We start from the raw sequence: 26,266 nt of genomic DNA, 5'->3' as shown, positions 1-26,266 counted from the left end.
TTGCATTTGTGGTGTTTTAACAATTTCTTGTTTTTTTGTATATTTGTAAACCATAGAATAATTTTGAGGATTTTTGAATATAAATTCTGCATCTGTGTGTTTTTTATTATGATGATTATTTAATTTCTACATGTAATATTTGAAACCATATTATATGCAATTTTGAGGAAACCATAGATGAGCTTTTACTACCTTGTTGTTTGCTCATGTCTTGTTGCAATGAGCTCCAAACAACTATTTGCTTGTGATGCTCAACATAGAATAATCGGTTGTCCTTTGTTATATGTTATTTGCATCCATTTTTGTTGAAATACTATTATGATATGTTCTATCTCTACTAGCTTTGATCTACATATGTCGATCTAGAGTTTTAGTGATAGTTCATATCTTCTAAAATTCCAGTGGTGATTATACTGTCATTTGTAGTTAAACAAGGTGTAATTTCAGTCTTTTTCCATTTCGTTCCTTGTTGTAATTTGCTGACATTTCTTATGTCATGTTTCTCCAGCATGCCATTTAGTTTCATATTTCAGTAGTCACACTGCCTACAGCTAAAATTCCAGTGGTTATTGTATTGTCATTCTTATGTCTGCATGGTGTAATAATTGTTCAAATGTCAGGCTATTTCATGTTTGGCTAACATGTTTCATATGTCTGTGTTTGTAGATGTATTTCGACCCACCATATTCATTTGAGACGCACTATGTTCTCATCACTAGGGACATGCACACATAACTTGCCATTGAGGGCACTCAGAGCAAATTTGTAGTCAAAACAAATGAACAAAATAGTGTTCAATATTGTGAGCTACGATCCCTTATTTCATTTTTGAACTCAGCGTTTGTGACTGAATTTTGAAGCTCTATTCAGGCTTGTGTTCTGAAGTTTTCATTCCTTTTGACTTATTAATTGCCAAGTTGATGCAGTCAGTTATATTATTTGGTTATAGGGTTCTACATTCTTGTGTGACAAATATATTACTTGAACTCAAGAGTTGCATGATTTTAATCTTTCAAATTTGTCATTAAAATGTTACATTTTCAATCCTAACTAGAGGAACTTCATTCTTCAAATCTGTTTGTGCTTAGAAGGCTTATAATTAGATTTGTACAGCTGTGTATTGGTAAGAGTAATTAACCCTGCTTTTCAAAACTGAACGTTGGATTTTAATCCTGTGGTTGAAAAATCGGGAGTGGATATGCTCTGAAACACTCGATTTTTTCTACTGTATTAATCATGTGATTTGACGTTACAAAACACTCAGGTGAGCATAGGCTTCAAAACACTCGCGTTTGATATAGACAGATCCCACTCTAGCGAGGTCGCATCCTTTGGAGGCCTTCCTCATCTTTCTGCTCTATCTCGTTCCCAAGTACGGCTCACAAGCCGCCGCACGCCAAGAGGCTGTTCCATCTCCATGGTATGGGCCCGCTGCTTACCATCTTGCTCTGGCCTCATCTACCCGCCCCTTCATTTTTATAGAGCTGTTTGATTGGAGGGATGGACTGGTTCCATTTCGTGTTTGATCGAAGGGATATGATAATAGATTTTGTTGGCCGTTATCATCTGTCGGTGGGTCCCATTTGTCAGCCGGGTCAGCTTCGTCCCTGCACCTGCCTCATTGGCTGCTCGTGCAACACCCATCGTCGTCGGCTCCGGCCCCCACCAATCCTTGTTAGCTCCAGCGACGGGCGGTGCATCCACCCTGCGGCCCTGCGTGAGGGGCGGTGGCTCCGGCAGGCTTTGACGCGGGAGGAGTGGCCGGACAGGCGACCTCGGCAAGCGACGCCACAGGAGGGGCGGCAGCGCCTGGTAAGCAACCGTGCGCAAGGAGCAGCGCCTTGTCGAGCCGCGCATGCTCTTCCACGAGACAGAGCTCACGCCGTTGGAGTGGGATGAGCCCGTCCGTCCGGCCTTTTTTCTTTGGAGCGAACTCATCCTAGAATCTGCAGGAACGCAGGAGGGGCAACAACGCACAGCAAGAGCAAGTCTTATAATTTCGCCCGCTAGCCGGCGAGAGCAACGTCCAGCTCAGCGTGCTGTTTCTTTTTTTTTATTCACCACCACTTGCATCATTTAATACTACTGTGCTTTTCACATGGTCAGCAGCCAATCGGAGCGTAAGACTGGTGTTGGTGGACCCCAAAACATCGTAGATGCCCGCCTTTCGTCGGCGATTTGCCAGACGCCGGCTTTCATCTCTCTCCTCCTTCCTCTCTCTTCCAGCTCGGATGCCGCCAGCTCTTCGTCGACCATAATACATGCTCTTTGACCGTGTGCAAGGGGCAGCGCCTTGTCGAGGCCTATCGCGTATATGCTCTTCCAGGAGATGGAGTTCACACCGTTGGAGTGGGATGAGCTCGTCTGTCCTTTTTTTTTTTTTGGAGCGGACTCATCCTAGAATCTGCAGGAATATACTTCCTTGGAGCCGTTCCATTCTTGTCGCTCTTGAATCAAACACGGAAGTCTATCCCAGCTCACCTCTGAACCAAACACTACCCTAATTCTTCTCTCCGTCCAATTGAGATGCAAGTAGCTACTTTCATTTTTCTTCTTTCCCCAAATCAGCACAGGGCACAACTTCCTTCTATGCTTTTCTTATTCACATCGGAGCAAAGCAAACAGGCAAGCAAAGCAAACAAGCTTTTCTTATTCACAGGCAAGCACGCAGCCACCAAACAAGCAAAGCTATTTTTGCTGGGCTGCTGGACATCCTCTTTTGTACTTGCTCGTAAGCTGAAACGAGCCGGCTCGAGCTTTTTCACGTGCTGAGCCGAGTTGGATATTTCGCTCGTTTGCTCGACGAGCTGAGCTGAGCTTGCTAGATATCTTAACAAGCTATATGGCGAGCCGGGCTCGCCTCGTTATCCATCCCTACCTAGAACTAAACTTTAGGCAACAAAATATTAGATAACTAAACTTTAGTTGTTGACTGTTTTTATATCTATAAACTAAACTTTAGGTGGAACACATGTAGAAATGTTCTTTTTGCCCTTGAATTTGGGTGGTGATGTGCCTGCATGCGCATACCATATATAATTTGGTCTTTCACAATTCACTATCTGGTTTTGTCAAAATTTGATGAGTTTTGAAGATTTATGGATTAAATTTTAGTTGGGATAGCACTAACTTTAATCTCGTTTTGGTGCACCTGTTTGGATCCCTAATGAACTAAGTTTGGCATAAAGTTTAGTCACCTAATCCAGACGCCTTAGTTCAGACTAAAGTTTAGTCCTAAATGATCTAAACCAGATCTTAGATGAAGTTTGCTTGGATATTTTGATCACAAAAATATTAAAAAGTTGAAATGCTACGAAATTGTTCATGACTGAGGTCTTGTTTGAATCAATGGACTAAGCTTTAGGTCTAATTTTTGTCTATGAGGTGATTCAAACGGTTGAACTAAAATGTAGACTAAAATTTAGTTTCACTACAACTAAAGTTGAATTCATTAGTCCTAAAAAAATAATTTGAATTGGACTAAACTAGCAAATGAACTGTGCAAAGACCAAAGTACCTCTCACTATACGCATGAAAAGCACAACATCAACAAAATCTAAAAGGGAAAAAATATGTTTTTGTATTTTTCTATGTATCCCACCTAAAATTTAGTCCATGGACTCAAACAGGTATGAACTAAAATTTGGTTGCCTAATATTTAATCATTTAAAATTTAATCCAGACTAAAATTTAGTCCCATGTGCTCCAAACTGAATCTTAGATCTATAATATTTATATGTGAAAGTAATATTTTAGTAATACTTATTTGCATTTTCTAAAGTTTAGTCCGGACCAAAGGGTAATTCCACATGATCCAAGCAGGATTGAAGGATCCGTTGGGTATTAATTTGATTTAGCCGGATGCGTAAGAAGTCGGTTTCCAAATTGGAATCAAAATGAACTGGAAACTCTAAACCCTAATCTCTAAGATAGCCAATTCTTCAGAACAAGAGATCCGTTCGCCATTCTATCACTGTGTAGCAAACGCGGCCGAGACGCATTTTCATTCCCTCCATCCCCTCCTGCCATCGTCCCCGCCACATCAGCGATCCGTGTCGAAGCCGCATCGCGGCCGTCCGTGCGAGGAGACACCGACGGCCCACACCGCTTCTAGCCAGCGATCCGCGGCACCTGCCTCTCCACCAATCAATGCTCGCCTCTCCCCTCCCACAATAAATAAACCAACCCACCGCCCCCACCTCAGCGACCGCATCTCTCCCCCAAACCTGCCGACCGCCAAAATCCCCTCCCCTCCACCGCGAATCCGAGCCGCCGCCGCCGCCGCCGCCGCGACCCATGGCGCCCAAGGCGGAGAAGAAGCCCACGGCGAAGAAGCCGGCGGAGGAGGAGCTCGCGGCGGAGAAGGCACCGGCCGGGAAGAAGCCCAAGGCGGAGAAGCGGCTCCCCGCGCAAGGGCGGGCCTAGGATTTGAGTTTTGGGTATTCGAAATTTTCGAAGGGCGAAAAAAAATTTTAGGCAGCCTAAGTATATATTCATAGCACATAATTAATTATCAAAATCATAGCTCTTATCATTACATAACTTAAAATTATTCGACACGAAGATAATAGATGTACTAAACGATCAACATATCCAAGTTGCAACATGTAAAATAAATAGAGGATAAAACAGCAAAATGGTAAGAAATCTTACAAATTTCACCCTATAGGTTAACTTTTCGATCCTTAATGCCTTGAAAAATAAGAGATGATGTCCTCATCCTTAGCTTGCAAGAAGACCGCAGATCAGTGATAGCACTACTACCCTTCTTCCTCTTCATGTTTGAACCTAAAAATTGCAATCACTCGAGTCACTACTCACTACATTGCTCCACAATTGTCACAAATTAACAAGTAATCGCTAATCAAAACTGCACACTGCTCATCATTTGCTTGCTCACCTTTCTTTTTTTCAGAACTATTGATGAATTACCGAATCATGTGCCGACTCCGAGGCTCCGCCCCTCGCCCCTACAGCCAGGCGCCTCGACTGGCCGACCCCCTAGCTGGCGTCTGGCGAGCCCGCGCCTGCTTGGTCGCCACCCCGCCGCGCGCCTCCGCCCTCCGGTGCTGCAGGGTCTGGCCGCCCCGCGCCCTGTCTTGCTGGCCTGGGCCGCCGCGCGCCGCCGGCGCTGCCGTGCCTGGCCACCGCACGCCGTCGCCAGGCCGCCGCTAGGGTTTAGGGCTGGGGGCAGGGAAGGGCCAAAGGGGGCGGGTCGGCACTCGACGTCTCGGCAGGAGCTGGGGGCGATGGCCAATGGGGAAGGGTGGGGACTGGGGAGAGAGAGTCGGGTTGGGCCTCTAATTGGTCCTGGGGAGTTGAAGGAGGTGGTGTATTGAGCCTAAGATGGAAAATATGATTGAAAAGCCTGTGTTGAGGTGGTATTTTGCTATTTTATGATACATACATATGCTATACACTATACCTATAAATTTTTTTGCCAAAAATTTTGGGTATTCAACTGAATACCCATGAATACATGTGGGCCCGCCCATGTCCCTGCGGGCAAGTCCAAGGAGGGCGGCGGTGAGGGGAAGAAGGGCAGGAAGAAGGCGAAGAAGAGCGTGGAGACGTACAAGATCTACATCTTCAAGGTGCTGAAGCAGGTGCACCCGGACATCGGCATCTCCTCCAATGCCATGTCCATCATGAACTCGTTCATCAACGACATCTTCGAGAAGCTGGCGGGCGAGGCGGCCAAGCTCGCACGCTACAACAAGAAGCCCACCATCACCTCCCACGAGATCCAGAACTCCGTGCGCTTCGTCCTCTCCGGGGAGCTTGCCAAGCACGCCGTCTCCAAGGGCACCAAGTCCGTCACCAAGTTCACCTTCTCCTAGGCGGGCTAGGCCTAGGCCGCCTTGCAGTTGCAGGAGGCTCCCTTGTCCATGTGCAGCCTGTTCGGGCTGTCGGCTGCTATGGATGGTGTAGTTAGATTCTCTGAATGTCTTCTCTCCTGTAGGAAGTACCTGGTGGTTTCTGAATAGCGGTTGATGTTATCTGATGGAACAGCAATGCTGCTTGTTTAACCCAGCTGTATTTTCATGTGTGAATCTCATCTGTCCCGTGATGTTGATACGACTGTTTAAATTCCCGGTGGATTTTTGTGGTGTTCACGCGATTTTCAGGTCTCGGCTGTTTTGCAATGGTCGTGAAAATGTAGTGAGATTTCAGGTGCGTCCTAGTTGAATTTGGTGTTCAAACTTGACAATTCGAAAAGAAGTGTGTCAAGTAGGCACTGGAGCGTGTCCCATTTTATACCTGCATTTTGATTTTGTTAGGTTCAAATAGTCTTGCTCATGGAAGAATTCACTGGATAAATACGATAAACATACTTACTGAGAATTGACTCTGAACTACAAGTCTAAAATGATCATGATGTACTTCGTTTTCATGCCGAAGAAGAATAGTATATATTGTGCTAAAATGCATGAATTTGATCAACTACAACCGAAAAGCACTTTTGTCGACTGTTCATTTTTTTCGAGGTTAGGATCCATGGCATGGTAAGGCCGTGTTTTGTTTCGAACTTTAAAATTTCAAAAATTTTGTAAATCGCTTGCATGGTGTATAAATATAGTTGGGAAAAATATCACATTACATAAATGGACTATAAATCGCGAGATGAATGTAATGAACCTAATTAGACACTAAATTACTACAGTAAAGCTACAGTAACATGCTCTAATGATGGATTAATTAGACTCATTATATTTGTCTCGTAGTTTACAGACGAGTTCTGTAATTAATTTTGTGATTAGTCTATGTTTAGTACTTTAAATATGAAAAGATTTCCTTTCAAAATTTCAAAAATGGGAAACTAAACACGGCCTAAATGGAGTAGACGTCAATCAGAAGCATTTCATCACCTTTGTCTCCTTGCTGAAAAATAAGATTAAAGAAGTTTTGTCCACGGCTACAACAGCGTACATGTATGGATGAGCTTAAAGAAGTTGCTAGTGCCCTAAAAGACTGGAGGGCTTATCAACTGGTTCCCTGATTTTTGAATAATGTAGTTTGTCAAGGCGACAAAGTTTTACTCAATGTAAAACTTTCAACTCCATTCCAGCCCAAAGCAGTTAGGTTTAGCAAATTCAGATCCTTGCCTTTTGAGATGAATGAACCTCCAAATCTTGCAGGGGCTAATGTCTGAACTCTTGCTTTTTAAGTGTTTTTCAGTGGTCTTGTTTAGTTACCTCCGTAAAATTTTTGAAATAAAATTTTTTCACATTTGAAGTATTAAACATAGACTAATCACAAAACTAATTTCAAAATTCATCTGTAAACTACGAGACGAATTTATTAAAACTAAGTAATCCATCAGTAGCACATTGTATTGTAGCAATTACTGTAGCAATTTGATATCTAATCATGGTCTAGTTAAGCTCATTAGATTCATCTCGTAATTTATAAGCAAACTATGTAATTAATTTTTTATTTTATCTAGATTTAATATTTCATGCATGGGAGATTCTCATTCGATGTGATAGATTTGGAATTTTTATTTTTGCAACTAAACAAGGCCGAGCTGGAATTCAGTTCGATTACGAGATTTTCTGGTACAATTTTTCTGCTTCTCAGTCTATTGGTTCAGTTTTTCTGCTTCTCAGTCTATTGGTTCAGTTTGTTTTCAGTTCGTGTTAGGTGGACTAAAAGCAGCCGCAGCGTAGTGAAAAACTGAGGCTTGAACTTTCTCTCTCCTATTGAAGCATCGCATTTCACGTTGCAACGACCGTGCTGGAACAAAAAAAAATGCCATGCTCACTGAATAAAATAATGAGTTGGCTGCTGCTCTGCCATGAATAACCAATGTCACACTCGCGCTATAGGAAGAAAAAAAGCCTATGTTGGAAAAGAGGCTTGGGATTGTTTATTAGGAGGTGTTTGTTTAATTCCTGTCACATCATATATTTGATGTTAATTAGAAGTACTAAATATAGACTAATTATAAAAAAAATTCTACAATCCCTATGTTTTTTCGTGAGACAAAACTATCAAGTCTAATTAGTCCATGATTAGTCTACAGAAAATTATGCTATATGAATTAATTAAATTTAATAGATTCGTCTTGTGAATAAAGCCTAAGTTTATGCAGTTAGTTTTAGCTTATATTTAGTCTTTCTAATTGGTTCGGAATATTCGATGTGATATGATTTAAAATAAACCTCAGAAAACCAAACACCCGTGGTTACGTTTGCACGTTGCAGCCGAAATAAAAAAATCAGGCATCGGCAGTGGTTTGATGTTTGGACTTTGGAGCATCAACTTTTATTAGTGTCGATCTGTCTCGCTGTTTCGACTTTCTTGTCGTCCTTGGTGCGTCTCCTTTTTTAACGGTTATCGCCAGCTGGAGGTGGCTGGGTGCATGTGGGACGAGGGGATGCCAAACTACGCGTGCTAAAACTCTCATTGTAATTTCGTTGCTTTGAGTAATGAAATTTTGGTTGGCCCCGTGGTGAAAAAATATTTGTCGTAGTCTGTCAACAGTACTATATTAAGAGAGAAACTGCACATCTGGCAATTTTTTTTACTATATGCCTTTCAGTCCTTCCAATAGAATTATGTCCTTTTCTGATTGTGATAAAATTATAGAGAAACCTCCAATTCTTCTCTTTAAACTAGTTTGAACTCTGATTGCACCCAAACTGTTCATTTCAATCTGAACTCCAATTCAGCTGGACTGGAGAGGTGAGATGAGAACGGTCCGGTTTTCAGAAGCTTCTGTTGCTCTCCTTTTCTATCTACGCTGTACATACCCGCTCCAACTTTTTTCGAAAGATTATACCCGCTCCAACTAGCTAGTGACTTTGCAATTCAGTCCATCATAGCATCTTAGATAAAAAGATTCTCATCGCATACCAATTACCAAACCCTTAGCGCCTACTGTCAGTCAGTCTTTTCTCACTTAGAGTTGTTGAGTCCTTATATATCTTAGTCTACGGCGAATTTTCTGCAGTCCTACTGACTTGTTTGGCACAAGCAAGGGAGGAGCAAATGAAACTGACAGAACATAAAGTACACTGAACACGCTGCACTAACTGGCTGTACAAACACAAAATGACTAGATAAATATGAAATATGTAGACATCAGAGGAACAGCATGCCATCATCAGATTATGACCCATGTCTAAAGATTCAATTCACATGGCTGTCGGAACTGAAAATTCTGAATGAGCCCTTTACTATATCGACATGGCATCCATGTTTTATCCTATTCTCTTTTGAATTTTTGCCCTTCATATGATTTTTTTTTCGAGCAATGCCCTTTATTATAAGATATGACGCCTAGTGGACAGATCGAGTCAAAGGAGAGCTGGTACCACCGGCCGACATGATTGGGCACAAGACTGTAGAAAGTGATAGGAGTTACTGCCTGTCTATATTATACAGCATACACCACAATCGAGCTGAGCTGTTATCGAATAAAATAGCCTGAAGTATGTGCTCCATTGCTTCAACCTAAAACCGAGGAGTGCTCTCAAAAGCTTGAGCCATCCAAGTGAAAGTCTCCAGCAGCTCAAGACTTCCAGCTTCCAAGCTCAGGGGTTCAATCATTCTGAGATGAAATTGAAGCCTGGAAGGATAAAGCTGTAAGAGGATTGGGCGCTTGACGCACCACATGCACGCATGATCCATTTGGTAAGTTCTGCTGTTTCTTTGGCTATCTGTTTGTTTGGCTGGGACCTCCTGTTAGATCCAAATGGATCTGAGAGTAAGAGAGGCAGTTTGCTCCCATTTCCAACTTAGAACAGTGTAGTGATTGATACCGGAGAACTCTTGTTTCAAAAGGTGATCATTTAGATGATCTATCTAGTTGCGAAGGAGATTATCCCTGAAAAAATTGCAGAAAGGAGATGTAAGCATCTGATTTTGCTGCACGGAGAAACTGCGAAATAACTTTCGTTTCTAAAAACCACAAATTATTTGTCTGGTCTGATTGAATCTTTCCTACCATTAGGACCTTGTTACATTCTCTGATTAATTTCTGTTTTCCATTCTTTCCGGTTGGTTCTCCACTTATACTGAGTAATTTCAGTGATGCAGCTGTCTTGCACTGATCTCCCTTCGTGAGGGCTTCTGTTTTCCACCAGGCAAATAGATTTAGCGTGCACGGACAGTACTTCTGTATCTGAAAACAAAACAAACAGAGGATACTTTCAGAAAGTATGAAGCTATTAGCTTTTGGTTTAGTCTTATTGGGGTGCTTACAAGGTTTTGTTACTTGTGACTACCAAGGTAAGGCCTTTACAGCTCGACATGTCTTTGCCACATCAGATTTTTCTTATATGGCAGGAATGATATAAAACAGTTATTATACTTAAATTGATAATTGGTTCTGAACTAACAAGCTCAGGATGTATTGTGCTATATTGACTAGACTGCCTGTACTGAACAATGAAGTCTGTTAAAGATGTGCCCACCAGTTGTACATGTGCCAGTCAAATGCGAGAATTTAAAACTGTAGAAAAGTTTTACATAAAGCCCATGCCCATCTATCTAGTACTGATCATTTTTCACTCAAGGCTTAAATATTTGTCATGGCCTACATGGCTAACTTAACTGATCCAAAATTCATGTGAGACACTTATCAAACATCAGAATCATTTCGCCAAATTTTGTTTTCTTCGTCTACCTGAATTCCACAAATACGGCTTCGTTTTTCATCCACAGTTACAGCACTGTATGAAATCAAGATGCATCTCACTGATGAAAATGGTGTCCTAAACGGCTGGAAGGATAATCAAATGACCCCTTGCGATTGGGAACATGTTAAGTGTCAAGACAACAAAGTAACTACGATGTAAGTATAGGGGATTCAACTCTACTGTCTGAACTGTGTATTCCATTCCTGCACAAGGCAGCTAGGTTTCCTGTTTCTCCCAAGACATTTTTTTCTATACCTCTTGGTATCTTCCAAAGACCATAAATCACCTCTTCTAGGACAGACATACCTCCAATTGCTCAAGTTAATGTCTGAAGGATTGATTACAACTGTTTATTACAGGAGAAGAGTATGCATTTGGGTAGCGTGTATTTCTTTTGCAGGCTTTCCTTTTTTTTTTTGCTATTACAAGGTTGAACATTATGTATACTTTTCTTTACATTGATTTTTGCGTTGTTTTCTCTCTTTTTTTTGTTTGCAGAACTTTGAGCTCACAAGGATTAGTCGGAGTCTTGTCACCCAGCATTGCAGAACTAACAACTTTGCAAGAGTTGTAAGCTCAATGATAGTCTTTTGGACTATGTAACATTCATTTCCCATAAATTCAAATATATATGGAGAAAGTTCCTGATTGTTGCATATTATTGTTTCAGGGCATTGAATGGCAATACGATAAGTGGTGGAATTCCTGAGGCGCTTGGGAATGTATCAAGCTTAACAACTCTATATCTAGGAAATAATGTTTTTAATGGTTCCATACCTGATTCTCTTGGCCGTCTTCGAAACCTCCAAACACTGTAAGCTAGCCCATGATTCCACGACAAATGTTGTCATGGTTGATCAACAACTCTTAACAATTTGATAACCTGGTCAGGGATCTAAGCGAAAATGTCTTAACCGGGGAGATCCCGATCTCTCTCTCAAATCTTTCATCACTGAAGGAAATGTAAGCTGGCCTTTTATGCTGATACAACAATCAAACTTAAAAAAATTCATTGTTTATACTTACTGGAGTATTTTATTTTCTCAAGATTTTCAACAGTTGTTCAGTTGTTCCATTATCATATAACATATTTACATTGCAGTAATCTATCAGGCAACAACCTTAAAGGTGAAATACCAGAACAACTACTTCAGGTGGCTCAATACAAGTATGTCATATATTGCAGTCCAGTAGACCGCATAAACAATTTAATGTGTATTACTTTGTACTTTACTCAGTAAAAACAATGTTGCGTTTCTTTTTAGCTATACAGGCAACCACTTGAACTGTAGCCGAAACTCAGCTCCTTCATGTGAAAAAGGCACCACTAAGGCAGGTAAGTCATTAAGCAACATCTCATCCATATTCAGAAATTTAAAGTTTAATGTAGAATATGTGTTGATTGTTTGGTTGACCTTGTGGAGTGAAATACAATGGTTCTAACTAAGTCAGAAAACCGTTTCATTTGATATGTTCACTTGGACTTATGGAACATCAGAAAAATGCTATTTCATGACATCCTGGATTGTTAACGTGTCAGGGCCTAAAACTAAAAGCATTCTTTGGGGCTTGGCTGCTGTTTCTTCTCTACTAGCAGTTATTTTCTGTTTCCTCTTTTGCTTTGGATTGATCAAATTCAGATGGCTCACAAAAGGTCAGCAGTGATATTTTTGCTTCTTCTAGTTAGTACTTCCTACCTCCATCTACTTTTCATAATCTTGTTTGTACGTATATTACTAATGGGGGATCACATCAACTCTCGTTTTAGGTAAATGGAGCGTAATGGATAGATCAGAGTTGAATATGCACCGAGGTGAAGAGATAGTATGGGACATAGAAGGGAGCAATCCAGAGTTCACATTTTACGAATTTTCACAAGTATTGGAAGCTACAAATAATTTCTCGGTAGAAAATAAACTTGGGCAAGGTGGCTTTGGTCCTGTTTACAAGGTAGGGAAAAAAAGAACTGGTGTGCACAGAGAGAAACTAAGATTTCGCATTATCTGAAGATCGATCTTACATGTCATGCAACCTAGTTTTATTGTAATAGAGCAATTTGAAAATAATAACATCAAATTGATTACAAGCTGCGTCAAAATCTTTTCTGCAGGGCCGATTTCCTGATGGATTGGATATAGCAGTTAAAAGACTTGCTTCACATTCAGGGCAAGGTCTCACAGAGTTCAAAAATGAAGTCCAACTCATAGCCAAACTCCAGCACAGAAATCTGGTTAGGCTGCTGGGTTGTTGCTCTCAAGGGGAGGAGAAAATGTTGATCTATGAATATTTGCTGAATAAAAGCTTGGATTTCTTCATATTTGGTATGACGGTTTCAATGATTAGGCAATCCATATTATACTACTTCTAAAGTCTGATAACGTTTTCTGTACTGTTTTATGTTTAATTGATGTGCAGATGAAACAAGAAGAACTTTACTAAATTGGGACAGACGACTAGTGATAATCGAAGGAATTGCACAGGGACTTTTGTATTTGCATAAGCACTCTCGGTTACGAGTTATACATAGAGATGTTAAAGCAAGCAACATTCTCTTGGACTCTGAAATGAATCCAAAGATTTCGGATTTTGGACTAGCAAAAATGTTTAGCTCAAATGATATCGAAGGAAACACACAAAGGGTGGTTGGGACTTTGTAAGCTCTTTGCTGAGACACTGGCTCATTGTAGAACACAAATTTGGCATAAAAATTCGTTCCCTTATGTTGTGCTGTGTTATTCTTGTGCCTTTCAGTGGTTATATGGCTCCAGAGTATGCTTCTGAAGGCCTCTTCTCAACAAAATCTGACGTATTCAGCTTCGGTGTGCTAGTTCTTGAGATAATCACTGGAAAAAGAAATTCAGGTTTCCATAAGCACGGAAGCTTCCTGAACCTTCTTGGATATGTACGTATGTCCTATATTCAAACATTCATGTGTGCAAACTTTTTCTTTTGCTTGTGCTGTAACTTGCAACATCTACAATAACATAATCCATGATGAATTTTTCACAGGCATGGCATTTGTGGGGAGAGCGAAGATGGTTTGCACTTGTCGATTCATCATTGGCTGCAAACGGTTGTACATCAGAGATGATGAGGTGCATCAACATTGCATTGTTGTGTGTGCAAGAGAACGCGACCGATAGACCCAGCATGTCAGATGTGGTCGCGATGCTAAGCAGCAAAAGCGTCACCCTGCCCGAGCCTAAACACCCAGGATATTTCCATGCAAGGGTTGCGAAGGAGGAGGCCTTCACAACTGCAGAGCCATACAGTGCCAGTGACGAGACTCTGTCCATGGCATACGGTAGATAGTACTGAATGAACATAATGGTAGATAGTATTATTGTAAATTGCTTCAGATGTGAAGGTTCGCTGCGACTATACATACTTGGCACTGTTCGTGTGACTCTGAACCAACTGCAGAACTATACATGTCGCATTGTCGACTTTTTAACCCCGAAAAATTTTGACTTGCTAATGCTACCAGGCCCTTATTTCCTTTCATTAACTTTTTATACACGCATTTGTCTCGCTCAAGTTCCCTCGTCGGCTGCCTCCATTTGTGTCTAGTAACTGATGGATTCAATTATGAAATGTTATGCCGTAATGGTTTGGGGATGAGATGTGCCAGCTTACCAGGATAGATAGCCACGATCCGCCCGGCCCCTGCTGTCGCATCACACCCTGCCGACGTGCCGCTTGTTACCGCCTCCTCACAGCTTCTCGACGGTGCTAGCCGACGAACCCACCTCACCCGGCAATGTTCCATCAATCCATCATATAAATTGAAATGTTCCAAATAAACTAAAAACAAATCAAAATGTTCCAAGCATTGAGGGGAAGATTCCTCACCTGAATCCTCTTCTCCGGCGACGGCCGCGCCACCTATCGTCTTGCTGCTGCTCCTCGCGGCGCTCGCTCCTTGTTGCGGGGCCGCCGTGCCGCTTCGCCTCCCCCGCCGCCGTGCGGCTTTGTCAAAGATGGCCCAAGGAATAATAGGCAGAGACAGAGAGGTCTCGAGCCCAAAACTGAACTCGCCTAATTTTACTTTGAGGCCCATCTAACCACCAGTTCCAAATTTTCTCTCTAAGAAAACTTCACGTAGTTACACATGGTACCCCTAAAAAAAAGAAAAAAGTGTATTTTCATCCCTTAAGTATTGCAAAAGTGCGACATTCATACCTCATATTTTATTTGGTGCAAATCAACCCCTTAATTAACTAAAATCGTAAATTTATCATCCCCATCTTAATTTAACAATTGTTTAGTGTCATAATATTGATTTTGGTCATGTAATTATCTTACTAATTGTGGCCACGTCTAATGTTAAGCTAATCATTATAATAATTCGAAGTGTATCAGTTAAGTTAATTTTTCGGATAAAATTTTTATGGGGCACTCAATTTAGAGGATTTACTAATTTTTAGACTTCGTACCTTTAACTTAGCATATAACATTGCTAACCGGAGATTAGTCAAATGTTTGCGTGGTAAATCACCATTAGATTGCACTGGACCATTGTTAAACTAAGGTAGGATGATAAATGCACCAGTTTATTTAGTTAAAGGGTTGATTTGCCCCAAATGAAACAGGAGGGATACTACCACACTTTTGTAATACTTGAAGATGAAAATTACACATTTTCCCAAAAAAAAAGTAGCTACATATGGTCCACGCAGTGACGCAGTTGCTTAGCATCCTGTCATGCGACGCTACAAATCTCCACTCTATCACATCTCCACTCTATGCGCACGGCCCAATAGCATCTATATGCAGCCTGCATATAGATGCCTGCACTGGAGTCTGCAATATTGATCAGGCCATATACGCCGGTTCAAGGCCAAACTCCATCCACGTCCAGCATGTTTCCTATTGGGAAGAAAAGGTATCTTGTTTTCTTACTTTTCTTTGTTTTTTGTTCTTTTCGTTTCTTTTTTTTTATTCTTTTGACTATTTTGTTCTTTTTGGTGACAATATTTTTCTCTTCTATTTGTTTTTTTATTATGTGTACATCTCTGGTTCTTTTTCTCTTTCCTATTTCTTTCCTTGCATTTTTATTTTTCTATATCTTCTTTTTAATCTTTTGTATCTGATTATTTATTTATTCTCTCTTTTTAATCTTTCCTGATATCTAGCAGCCAAATACAAGCGCAAGAATGTGTTGAAGATAGAGCCCTCTAACGAATATGGGACACATACAGAAAGAACATTATCAACGGGGCGGTGCAGGGGCGAAGTCAGATAAAAATAGCACCAGGGTCTTATGTGGTGCATACCGGGGTGTATCTTTGATACACAAATCTATCGGAGTCTGCCGACCCCGACAACAAAGGGCAGCTCCGCCCGGGGCTTTCTTGCAAGGCAACAATTGTTCTTCAAGTATTACTCTTATTTAGAAATCTGGTATTAGATTTTTTTTTAAAAAAAGAAAGTACATAAGGTTAGATAGAAAAAAATGAAATCTTTCTTTTACCCAAAAAATGAAATGAATAAGGTTCGGTAAGAAAAAAAAAGGGGGTGAAAGTTGTCAGCCAGTCAGGTGAATCTGGCGAACATCATCCGAAGGCAGAAATGGAGGACGCTGAGGCCGAACTGGAGCGTGCCGCCGGTCAAGACCTTGGTGAGCCAGACCATCCACCCAAGGTACAAAATAGCCCGCTAATAGCTCGCTATTGTCCGCTATTAGCTTTTTAAGAGATCTCCCGCTACGCTATGCAATATTTGTCCGCTATGTCCGCTATAGGGGTTTTTTACAGGATTTAGTGATAATAAATGTCCGCTACTTCCGCTAAAGATGTAGCCAAAAGAAATAAAGAATCAATATAACTAGGGTGGACCATAGACAAAGCATCACGGGCACAGTTAGGCAGTCAAGAGACGTGTTGAATCTATTTTAGAATGTTAGACCAATGATGCTTCTAATTTTATATGTATTATGGACGTATGTCTATGAAAAATTTGCTGAAATTGGTTGCATTACTTATGTTATTGGCCACATTATGCATATTTTTTTGCAAACCGCTAAATGGATAGCTCCGCTATAGCTTTCGCTATAGCTCTCTTAGCTTTTTGGAAGGGCTTCCGCTAAACGTCTTAGCCCGCGATTTTATAATCCACCGCAGCACAGGAGGCAGCAGGGGCGAGCCGAACACCGTCGCCGCCGAGAACGCCATGTCCGCGACGAGGAGGGCCACTCCGAGCACGGCCGTCGCGAAGCCGGCGAGCTGGCAGAGGTGGTCATACCGCCGCTCCGCGTTCCCGGCGCCGCCGTCGCAGCAGAGGCAGCGGTGCAGGTCGGACGGCGAGGAGAAGCTGACGCCGTTGAGGACGCCCACGAGGATGGCCGACTTGGCCGCTCGGAGGTCCCGGACCGGCTGCTCTGCCGGCGGCCCCGGCCAGACCCGGAGGAGGTTGATCAGAGCCATGGAGCGGGATCGGGTCAGCAGCAGGCCGATCGAGATGAAGCGAGATCGAGGGGAATGGACGCGGTGCAGAGTAATCGGAGAATGTTCGATTGGCTGTTCGATCGTGAGCCGTTTTATCACGAGCAGTTCGTCAGTCGAAGTCGTCGCCATGGGAGGGGTCAGCTCGAGCTTGCAGCGTGGGGATCGACGGACGACGGGCTTTTGTCCGCGTGGGGTCCTCCTAGGCGTAGCGCGAGACACGGTGGATTTGTGCCCGTACTCCTGTAGCCTTTCTTAACACACGGTTATTTTGTTATATTTTTTAACACGGTGGACCTGTTCTGTACTCCCTGTGCCATGCATCTCGCTCTCAAGTCTCAACTACTATGCGTGTACTAGAAATATTCAAGTGCGTACTCAGGTCAATGGCTTTCCCGTATACCTAGTCGTTTGCTGATTCTGAGAGTCCGAGTGCAGTGCCCGGTTCGTTTCTGAATATATTTTTTAAAAGTCAAACTTTAAATTTTTTTATGAACAATTAATTAAGTCATGTGCATGAATATATTCATATTTCAAATATCTTTTAATATGATACTGATGTTTCTAGCAATAAATGAGATGTATTGTAAATAAAAATTGATGATCAAAGTATAATTCTAGAGGCCTTTTCCAAATGGCAAAATAGGCATTTTGGTCTCTCAACTTTATTCTAAAGGTCAAGTTTATCCCTCAGCTTTCAGATAGGCCAACATAATCCCTCAACTTTCATTTTGGGGTCAAACTTGTCCCTATAAAGGTATTATGCTCCATAACAGCAAGAGAGAAATGTAAAAAAGTCTGTTTTACCTTTAATTTTTATCCCCCTCAATTTCACTATTTATCATTCTTCGCTTAAAATTCCATAGCATTTTATATGATGAAACAGAGTTATGCAACAATTTGCTTTGCAATACAATGTGATGCATGGGTAAATAAAATTTTATGTTTCAAATTAAACACTTCACAAAATTTTATAGCTAAATAAAACATTGCAGGATTTAGGTGGGGAAGTGTGACACCCCGGCCCTGGGCTTAATAGGATTAATAGCATACTCATACCAACAAGTTGCAACTTCTTTTTCGGAAGCCGGTCTCCAAAGAACTCCGAGGTTAAGCGTGCTTGGCTCGGAGCAATTTGGGGATGGGTGACCGACCGAGAAGTTATTTCTGGGTGCGCACGAGTGAGGACAAAGTGTGCAGAAAAGATATGTGTTGATATGTGAGGGCAGCCTATGTCCTAAAAAACTGTCAGATGTAAGCGGGCCCGGCCTCGGGGAGGCGGGACGTTACCGAATGATATCAGAGCCGACTCTCGTGGTTTCACGGGCATGTACGAGTGTATGTGCGCGGGCATGTGGACGGGCGCGTGGCGGGTCAGTGCGCGGGCATCTAGGATGCGCCGTTGGCACTGGACGCACGGACGTGGCACAGGGACCGTTGACACTGGACGTGGCACATGGGCCGTTGGCACTGGACGTATGGGACGTGGCCAAGAGAGGACGTTCCTGGCTTGGGATTGACCGACGGGGACGTCGGTCTCTTAAGGGAGTGAATATGTGACACTCCGTCTCAGGGCTTAATAGGATTAATAGGAGCAATTTGGAGATGGGTGACCGATCGAGAAGTTATTCCCGGGTGCGCACGAGTGAGGACAAAGTGTGTAAAAAAGACGTGTTAATCTGTGAGGACAGTCTATGTCCTAAAAAGCTGTCAGATGTAAGCGGGCCCGGCCTCGGGGAGGCGGGACGTTACAGGAAGGGGCTAAGGGTAGAAAGAACTTTTTGCATAAATCTCATGTTATTATGGAGTATGATATCAACACAAGGACGAGTCAGACTCAAAAATAAAAGTTGAGGGACTATATTGATCTATCTGAAAGTTCAAGGATGAACTTGACTCTCAGATCAAAGTTGAAGGACTAAAATAGCTATTTTGCCTTTCCAAAATCATAATCTGCCCACTAAAACGAATGGGGGAAATATAGCAACCGAAATTTAGAGTTTAGTAATATATAGGCAAAATAGGCATCTTAGTCCCTCAACTTTGCTCTAAGGGTCAAGTTGGTCCCTCAACTTCTATTTTTGGTTCAAATTTATCCCTGTGCTAATGTGCCTCTTTCTACTAACATGAGACTGATGTGAAAAGTCATTTTTACCCCTGGCTCATTCTTCTCATTCTCAATTTCCATTATTGTATTGCTATAATTGACTAATGATACTACATAATAGGTCTGTCATTGTTTCTCCTAGCTTGTTGTCTCGTATTTATTAAAGTGCCCTTTCATTTAGTCCAGATCACAAAAGAACACGATGCACATGTTGATCAACTTTCCGCAGCACTGCTCAGAATGCAAAATGTGAAGGAGAAGAAATAGCCAAGGGTAAATAGGACTTTTCATGTTAGTCTCATGGTATTATGGAGCATTACATTAATATAAGGATAAATTTATCCTGAAAACAAAAGTTGGGGGACTAGATTGATTTTTTAAAAAGTTGAGAGATAAACTTGACTCTTGGAGTGAAGTTAAAGGACCAAAATGTCTATTTTGCCTAATATATATGTTAGATGTAAATAGAGTACATATCTCTTTATTATCAGACGCTCTAGCAAGTACAATTTCAATAAAATCACATACGAAATGTCCAAGGCGATTTGCAAATTTTTAGTTAGGTTTAGCGTTTTTGTTGAACTAGTCCTCTCAAATTTGTTTAGTGCGTTTACATAGTGTTCAAATTATTCGGTGTGCATTTGCAGATCTTTGAATTAGGTTCCGCAGATCATTGAATCAATATATTATAAATTGTAAACCGCACATGAGTGGCAAAAACGCGCGCGCGCGCACACCTGCAATACGTATAAGGATTCAAAAATAAAAAATAAACTAGATATAAATTAAAATAAATAAATAAATGAACCTAGCGCCATGCGCATCAGCTCACTTGATAGTGGGCGTCCATGCTTCATGGGCCGTCTTTTTGTTGGCAAGCAAACTGGCAGGCTGTCCGTTGTTCATTCCTGCAGGCTGCAGCGTGCCGCCGCTCCCTTCGCCTCCCCCAAACCCTAGCGTCCTACCATCTCGATCTATCTCTTCCCCTACCATGGACGAGGCACTCCTGACGCGTGGGGCGGTGGCGACCATTGCGGCCAAGATGTGGAAATTTCTCCTGTGGACGTGTCGTGGGTGGCCGAGCCGCCGGTCGGGCTCGATGGGCTGCCTCAGCCGCCCGAGTACGGAGACCCACCGCATGGTGCTCTCCGACGGCGTCCAATGCTTCTGTTCTGCAGAAGACTTAGCTTAAAAGTGCAGGTTAATAAATCTTCTATTCTGATCAGTTTAACCTTAAGCCTCAACTAATTTCCAGCGAGTCTTTGTGAAGGGTGTGCATTTGGACGACATACCTGGTGTTATGGCTGTTGTTGAGATTGAGATTGTGAGGGAGCGGCGGTGGTGCGCTACAGTACCACAGGAACTGTTCACAGAGGAGGGCTGCGAGGGAGAGAGAGCGGCGGCTAGGGTTGGGGGCGCTGGGAACGCCGGCCGCGGGGCTTTGCCCACGGCCGGCAAGAGAGATGTGATTTTCTTCTAATCTCTTACTTGATTAGATTTGATACATCTCCTCTCCTTATATAGAGAGGTTCACTTGACCCCTAAGCAAGCGACTAATTAACCCTAATGAGCTAATTCCCAATAGGCCCTTGACTCCTCTAAAACTACACCCCACCTAGACATGCAGCTCGTCCTCGAGCTGCAACCTAACGATGACGCTAACAATGACTCCACTAGACGCAAACCGAAAACCTAAGAACAAGTCTTTTACATCTCGGCTTATTTTAAATAAACTGCAATTCTTTATTTTTGACTCTTGAAGATACGGCGGACACCCTCCTTTGTGCTGGACCTGCACGTAAGTAGCCGCCTGAATCCCATGGAGACCATCGGAACGAGAGGGGAGGACAGGTATCGCCACCGGAAATTAGTCGCAACAGCAACCAGCGGAGACATCCTCGTGGCGGCCGGTGACGGAACGTGATGGCGCTAGGCGATGTGCCTCCGCCGATGACAAGGAGGGAAGCGCCTCCCTTATCGCTGCTGTAGAATTAGAGTTCGCTACCTAGCGCGCGCTTGAAGACAACGGCGAGTTGGCGCGAGCGCTGGTGGCCTTTCGACGGGACAAGGTCGCGTCCCCATTTGCCGAGGTCGCGCCCCCAATTACCGAGGTCGATCGCTGTCAAAGCTGCCTCTTGCATCTCCAAGTGCATCTTTTGCAGCCGACGCCGCGCTAGGAGGCCGCGTGCTGCAGCCTGCAGCCGCACCGCTGCAAACACATGGCAGGCATCCTCCCATGCAAATGTCTTCTTCTTCCCGAGCTGTGGCAAGGCTACTACTGCAGGGACGACTGGATGCCAGCAGCGCGCTGCAACCGGCAGCGGCGGCGCCGCTGCCTGGGTGCCATCTACGCCCCCGTAGAAGATGCCATCGCCGTGCTGCTGTGGAGGCACGGGGCTAGGGGCGGTGAACGATGGGAAGGCGGCCGAGAACCTTGACTCCAACAAGGTCAGGCGGGCCTCCATGTCGCCCATGCTGCTCAGCAGCTTGGTCATCAGGGCGGCCAGACCCTCCATGGTTGGCGGCGGCGGCGGTGGCTCAGACTTGTCGTCGCCTGACATAGCTGATACCAGATTGTTATGACTGTTGTTGGGATTGAGATCGTGAGGGAGCGGCGGTGGCGCACTACAGTACCCGCGGTGCTACAGTACCGCGGGAACTGTTCACAGGAGGAGGCTGCGAGGGCGAGAGAGCGGCGGCTAGGGTTGGGGGGTGCTGGGAACGCCGACCGCGGGGCTTCGCCCACGGTCGGCAAGAGAGAAGGAATTTCCTTCTAATCTCTTGTTTGATTAGATTGATACATCTCTGCTCCTTATAGAGAGATTTACTTGACCCCTAAGCAAGCGACTAATTAACCCTAATGGGCTAAGGCCCAATATGCCCTTGACACCTCTAACACCTGGCACTATTTCCGATAGCAATGTGCTGCTCAATGCTATAGTTGTTCCTCTCAGTTTGCTGCTTCTTACTGCACAAAAAACCGTATCTGATCAAACGTACTGTGAACACACATTATCAATAGCAACGGCTGACAAACATTTTAGAAAGCAAACCATTAATATTTGTTCCTGAAACAAGCAATCAAAACGATTGTGCACTGCACTACACCATTGTGAGTTTAAACACCTGACTTCAATTATAACTACAAGAAAAAAGAATTGAGAGTGCACAAGTTTAGACAGGGATATCGATACCCGCAAAAAAAAAAAAGATTAGACAGGGAAAAAGATTGAAATGAACTAGGTTTGAGAAAATATATAATGGCGAGAGGTCCCTTGCTAGTCGAAATTAACAATGGCGAAGATGAGCCTCAACCTAGCGCACAACATCTTAAGACAAAAGTACAGGACGTTGACGCCAAGCTGGAGCGCGCCGCAGGCCAGGACCTTGGTGAGCCAGACCATCCAGCGGACCGCCGGTGGCCACCGCGGCGAGCGGGCCAGCGCCAGCGAGGGCGCCATGTCCACGACCAGGAGCGCCACGCCGAGCACGGCGAGAACGAAGTTGGCGAGCAGGTAGTACCTCTGCTCCACGTCGTCGTCGCCGTCGCACGGGCGGTCGGCGCCGCAGGTGGGGCGGCGAGAGGAGGCCGTTGGCGACGCCGATGAAGATGGCCGACCTCGCCGTGCGGCGGTCGCCGACCGGCTGCCTGCCGGGGACGCCTGGCCGGAGGAAGTCCAGCGCCATGGACCGGAACTCGTCGATCAGGGCCAGGGACCTGGCTCAGGGCGAGGCGGAAACGGGGGAGGGGAGAGGGAGGCTGGAGAAGGATGATCAAGCTAGGAAGGTTCGGCTGGTGGTCGTTGGTGGTGCTTGCGAAGTGGCAGGGGAGGAGCCCTTTTATAGGCCGCTGCATTGGTTTGTTGGTTGCAGGTCGTCGCCATCTTCAGGTCAAGCCGAGCTCGCAGCGTGGGGTTCGACGGAGTTTTGCCCGCGTGGACGCAGGTCGCTCTGCCCCCGTACTGTACGTTACGCGGCTAGAATTTCTGCTTCCGTGGCATCGATCTCTCGCCTGATAGGCTCCTCGTAAATCAAATCTCGGGGACGAGATTGACAGCGAACTGGAGACATGGGTTGTGTACTTGTGTTACGTCCTTGGAGAAAGGACGAGCCTAGCGAAAGGAAATGTTTGACAAAAAAAATATGATCATTCGGAGTGTCTTTTCTTTAGATAAACTGCACACGCAAAGAAAAATCGCTTTACTTTTTTCTTTTGTCTGAAGGACTGATTCAAGTGCTGTCAGTTAGGGTGGAGCTAGAAAAGTGTTCGCAGAACTCACTAAGGCACTTTCGAACTGAAAGAAATTCCTCTCCTAGGGAGAAGATACACCTGGTCCAATGAAAGGGATTCACCGACGCTCGTCAAACTGGATCGTGTGTTGTGTACCAATGACCGGGAAGACATCTACACTGATAATATGCTGCAAACTCTTGCCACTGAAATGTCTGATCACTGCCCGCTGGTTTTGGGCCTCAGAGAAGGCTTCTTTGGAAAGAAAAGGTTTCATTTTGAGAGCTTTTGGACAAAATTGGATGGATTCCTTGAAACCGTGCAGCGCTCCTGGGAGGGACCCGTTCAGGATTGCTCTCCCCTCCTGAGAATTTCAATTAAACTGAAAAGACTTGCTAAGGCACTACAATCCTGGAGCCAAAAAAAGGTCGGGAACATAAATTCACAGCTTGCTCTGGCTCGTCATATTCTCCATAATCTTGAATTGGCTCAAGACCACCGTGAGCTGTCTGCTGAGGAGTACTGGCTGAGACGCAACCTGAAGAAGCATTGTTTGGTCCTGTCATCGATAGAAAGAACAATCGCTCGTCTTCGATCCCGAGTACGCCATCTGAAAGAATCTGATGCCAACACATCCTTCTTTCATAAACAGGCTAGCTTCCGGAAGCGTAAAAACTTCATTCCCAAACTGGTGGTGGAAGATCGGGTGGCCGCGGGTCAAGAGGACAAACACCAGATTCTTCTTGAGCATTTTGAGGGAATTCTGGGACAGGCTAGATCAAGAACTGCATCATTGGACTTGGATGCGTTCCATCGCGCTGGGATTGATCTTTCCATTCTGGATGTTCCTTTCTCTGAGGATGAAGTGTGGGCTACCATCAAAGCTCTGCCGAATGATCGGGCTCCAGGACCAGATGGTTTCACTGGGCGTTTTTACAAATCCTGCTGGCAGATTATTAAAGGTGATATATTGGCAGCTTTGGTGTCACTACATCAAGGTGATTTGAGGAATTTAGAGTTACTGAACTCAGCTTACCTAACTCTAATCCCCAAGAAGGCGGAGGCACTTGAAGCAAAGGACTTCCGCCCGATTAGTCTAGTTCACAGCTTTGCAAAGCTGGTTACCAAGCTACTGGCAAGCCGTTTGGCCCCTCTGCTAAATGATTTGGTCGCAACCAATCAGAGTGCTTTCATCAGGGGCAGGTGCATACACGACAACTTCATGTTAGTTCAGCAGACTATTAAGGTACTCCATCACCATAAGATCTCGAGCCTCTTCCTGAAACTAGATATTTCCAAGGCTTTTGACTCAGTGGATTGGTCATTCTTGTTAGAAATTTTGTCACATTTGGGTTTTGGTCCTGTCTGGCGAGCCATCATCTCCAATTTATTGCAGACAGCCTCTACTCGAATTATGCTTAACGGTGAACCAGGGCAGCCTATCTTCCATCAACGTGGGCTGCGCCAAGGGGACCCTCTCTCCCCGATGCTATTTATCTTAGTCATGGACGTTCTAAACAGTTTGTTTATCAAGGCTGATGCTGAAGGACTGCTATCACCCTTGCATTCCAATGGGCAGAGATTCTCTCTTTATGCTGACGATGTGGCACTCTTTATCAGTTCGAATGGTGAAGATCTCCAGCTCACAAAAGATATCCTGCAAATTTTTGGAGAAGCCTCAGGGTTGCAAACTAATTTGCAGAAGAGCTGTGTGATACCCATACAATGTGGTGAGGGAATTGTGGAGGAAGTAAACAACACTTTACTGTGCAATACTTCTAGTTTCCCCACTACCTATTTGGGTCTGCCTATTTCTGAAAAGAAGCTGAGAAGAGGAGACTTGCTTACCTGGATTGAGAAAATAGCTAACAAATTGCCGGGGTGGAAAGCATCTTTGCTAACCTTGGCTGGTCGAACAGTGCTTGTACGCTTCGTGCTCACAGCAATTCCCACCCATTTGCTGGTCGCCATAAAAGTTCCCAAGTGGTTCCTGCGATCTCTTGATAAAATAAGAAGAGGATTTCTTTGGACGGGCAGGAAACAGGCAAATGGAGGCAATTGTTTAGTAGCCTGGGAAAAGGTTATGAGACCTATCGATCTAGGGGGACTGGGCATTCACAACCTTGAGATCATGGGATGGGCATTACAAACGAGATGGCTTTGGCTTGAGAAGACCGGAGCTGATCGGCCTTGGGCGGGTCTACAAATTCCAGTATACTCCAACGCAACAGCTATGTTTGCTATAGCTATCGAATCTACGGTGGGTAATGGAAAGAACACCTGTTTTTGGACTGATCGTTGGATGCATGGCAGATGTCTTGAGGAGCTAGCCCCTAATGTTGTCCGTTGTGTACCTCTGAAAATAAAAAAAGAGATCAGTGTTTGAGGCTTTGCAGGGGAATGCTTGGGTAACAGATATAAAAGGAGCTCTCGGATGGTTTGGCTTAGCGGAATACCTTGAGCTTTGGGACATTTTGGTGGGCGTTAACCTGACTGACACAGAAGATATCCATCGGTGGAAACTGGACGCCTTAGGGGTATTCTCAACAAGATCAGCCTATAAAATTTTTTTTGTCGGGGCCATCACCTTCGAACCTTGGAAGAAAGTGTGGAAGACTTGGGCGCCCGGGAAATGCAAAACATTTATTTGGTTGGCCATTCGGAATCGCTGTTGGTTGGCAAATCGTTTACAAAAAAGAGGCCTTCCTCATCCCGAGCGCTGCCCTCTTTGTGATCAGGATGAGGAAAACATTCAGCACATCTTAACTTCCTATGTTTTTGCTAGACAATTTTGGTTTGCCATCCTGCAGCCCCTAAACCTGGCTCGACTGACGCCCAC

The 26,266-nt window shown here is 44.0% G+C and overlaps 3 protein-coding genes, 1 long non-coding RNA gene and 1 pseudogene across 10 annotated transcripts; 2 read left to right on the top strand and 3 right to left on the bottom strand.

The window, feature by feature from the left end:
- The first annotated feature begins 4,296 nt into the window (after window positions 1-4,296).
- On the top strand, window positions 4,297-5,840 carry LOC120712546 (histone H2B.2-like). 4 transcript variants are annotated; one of them, XM_039998353.1, is made up of 2 exons: window positions 4,297-4,353; window positions 5,511-5,840. In XM_039998353.1, exons 1-2 carry the CDS (start codon window positions 4,297-4,299, stop codon window positions 5,838-5,840), a joined length of 387 nt encoding a protein of 128 aa, XP_039854287.1. The 4 variants fall into 4 exon arrangements, with proteins under 4 accessions (XP_039854287.1, XP_039854285.1, XP_039854286.1 ...); XM_039998351.1 differs by having other exon boundaries at window positions 4,297-4,407; XM_039998352.1 differs by having other exon boundaries at window positions 4,297-4,419; window positions 5,532-5,840.
- A 3,247-nt stretch (window positions 5,841-9,087) lies between these two features.
- On the bottom strand, window positions 9,088-10,101 carry LOC120712547. Its single transcript, XR_005690917.1, has 2 exons — window positions 9,953-10,101; window positions 9,088-9,832 (listed from the first exon to the last, which is right to left on the bottom strand). It is a non-coding gene; the product is annotated as an uncharacterized LOC120712547 (long non-coding RNA).
- Window positions 9,403-14,124, top strand: LOC120712543 (LRR receptor kinase SERK2-like). 4 transcript variants are annotated; one of them, XM_039998343.1, is made up of 14 exons: window positions 9,403-9,639; window positions 10,037-10,236; window positions 10,672-10,801; window positions 11,145-11,216; window positions 11,317-11,460; window positions 11,538-11,609; window positions 11,749-11,814; window positions 11,912-11,982; window positions 12,187-12,300; window positions 12,415-12,596; window positions 12,757-12,967; window positions 13,062-13,299; window positions 13,398-13,548; window positions 13,656-14,124. In XM_039998343.1, the coding sequence occupies exons 2-14, from the start codon at window positions 10,167-10,169 to the stop codon at window positions 13,956-13,958; spliced, it is 1,824 nt and encodes a 607-aa protein (XP_039854277.1). In that variant the 5' UTR covers window positions 9,403-9,639; window positions 10,037-10,166; the 3' UTR covers window positions 13,959-14,124. The 4 variants fall into 4 exon arrangements, with proteins under 4 accessions (XP_039854277.1, XP_039854279.1, XP_039854281.1 ...); XM_039998344.1 differs by having other exon boundaries at window positions 9,404-9,639; window positions 10,045-10,236; XM_039998345.1 differs by lacking the exon at window positions 11,538-11,609.
- Window positions 14,125-15,760: 1,636 nt separating this feature from the next.
- Window positions 15,761-17,383, bottom strand: LOC120639215. The gene is made up of 2 exons (XM_039915206.1): window positions 16,799-17,383; window positions 15,761-16,304 (listed from the first exon to the last, which is right to left on the bottom strand). The coding sequence occupies exons 1-2, from the start codon at window positions 17,219-17,221 to the stop codon at window positions 16,182-16,184; spliced, it is 546 nt and encodes a 181-aa protein (XP_039771140.1). The 5' UTR covers window positions 17,222-17,383; the 3' UTR covers window positions 15,761-16,181.
- A 3,955-nt stretch (window positions 17,384-21,338) lies between these two features.
- On the bottom strand, window positions 21,339-22,992 carry LOC120639214 (annotated as a pseudogene).
- Window positions 22,993-26,266: the final 3,274 nt, after the last annotated feature.

This window comes from Panicum virgatum, chromosome 6K (assembly GCF_016808335.1).
Source record: "Panicum virgatum strain AP13 chromosome 6K, P.virgatum_v5, whole genome shotgun sequence".
Lineage (NCBI taxonomy): Eukaryota > Viridiplantae > Streptophyta > Magnoliopsida > Poales > Poaceae > Panicum > Panicum virgatum.
The sequence above is the reverse complement of the archived record's forward strand: the minus strand, read 5'-3'. Positions and strand labels throughout refer to the sequence as shown.

Excerpts from the sequence above, each read along its gene's own strand:
- LOC120712543 (XM_039998343.1), top strand. The coding sequence starts at position 10,167 with ATGAAGCTATTAGCTTTTGGTTTAGTCTTATTGGGGTGCTTACAAGGT. Across the intron at positions 10,237-10,671 it reads TGTTACTTGTGACTACCAAG|TTACAGCACTGTATGAAATC; the intron begins GTAAGGCCTTTA and ends TTTCATCCACAG. Across the intron at positions 11,815-11,911 it reads CTTCAGGTGGCTCAATACAA|CTATACAGGCAACCACTTGA; the intron begins GTATGTCATATA and ends GTTTCTTTTTAG.
- LOC120639215 (XM_039915206.1), bottom strand. The coding sequence starts at position 17,221 with ATGGCGACGACTTCGACTGACGAACTGCTCGTGATAAAACGGCTCACG. Across the intron at positions 16,305-16,798 it reads TGGCGTTCTCGGCGGCGACG|CGGGCTATTTTGTACCTTGG; the intron begins GTGTTCGGCTCG and ends GCGAGCTATTAG.
- LOC120712546 (XM_039998350.1), top strand. The coding sequence starts at position 4,297 with ATGGCGCCCAAGGCGGAGAAGAAGCCCACGGCGAAGAAGCCGGCGGAG. Across the intron at positions 4,420-5,516 it reads GGCTCCCCGCGCAAGGGCGG|GAGGGCGGCGGTGAGGGGAA; the intron begins GCCTAGGATTTG and ends GGCAAGTCCAAG.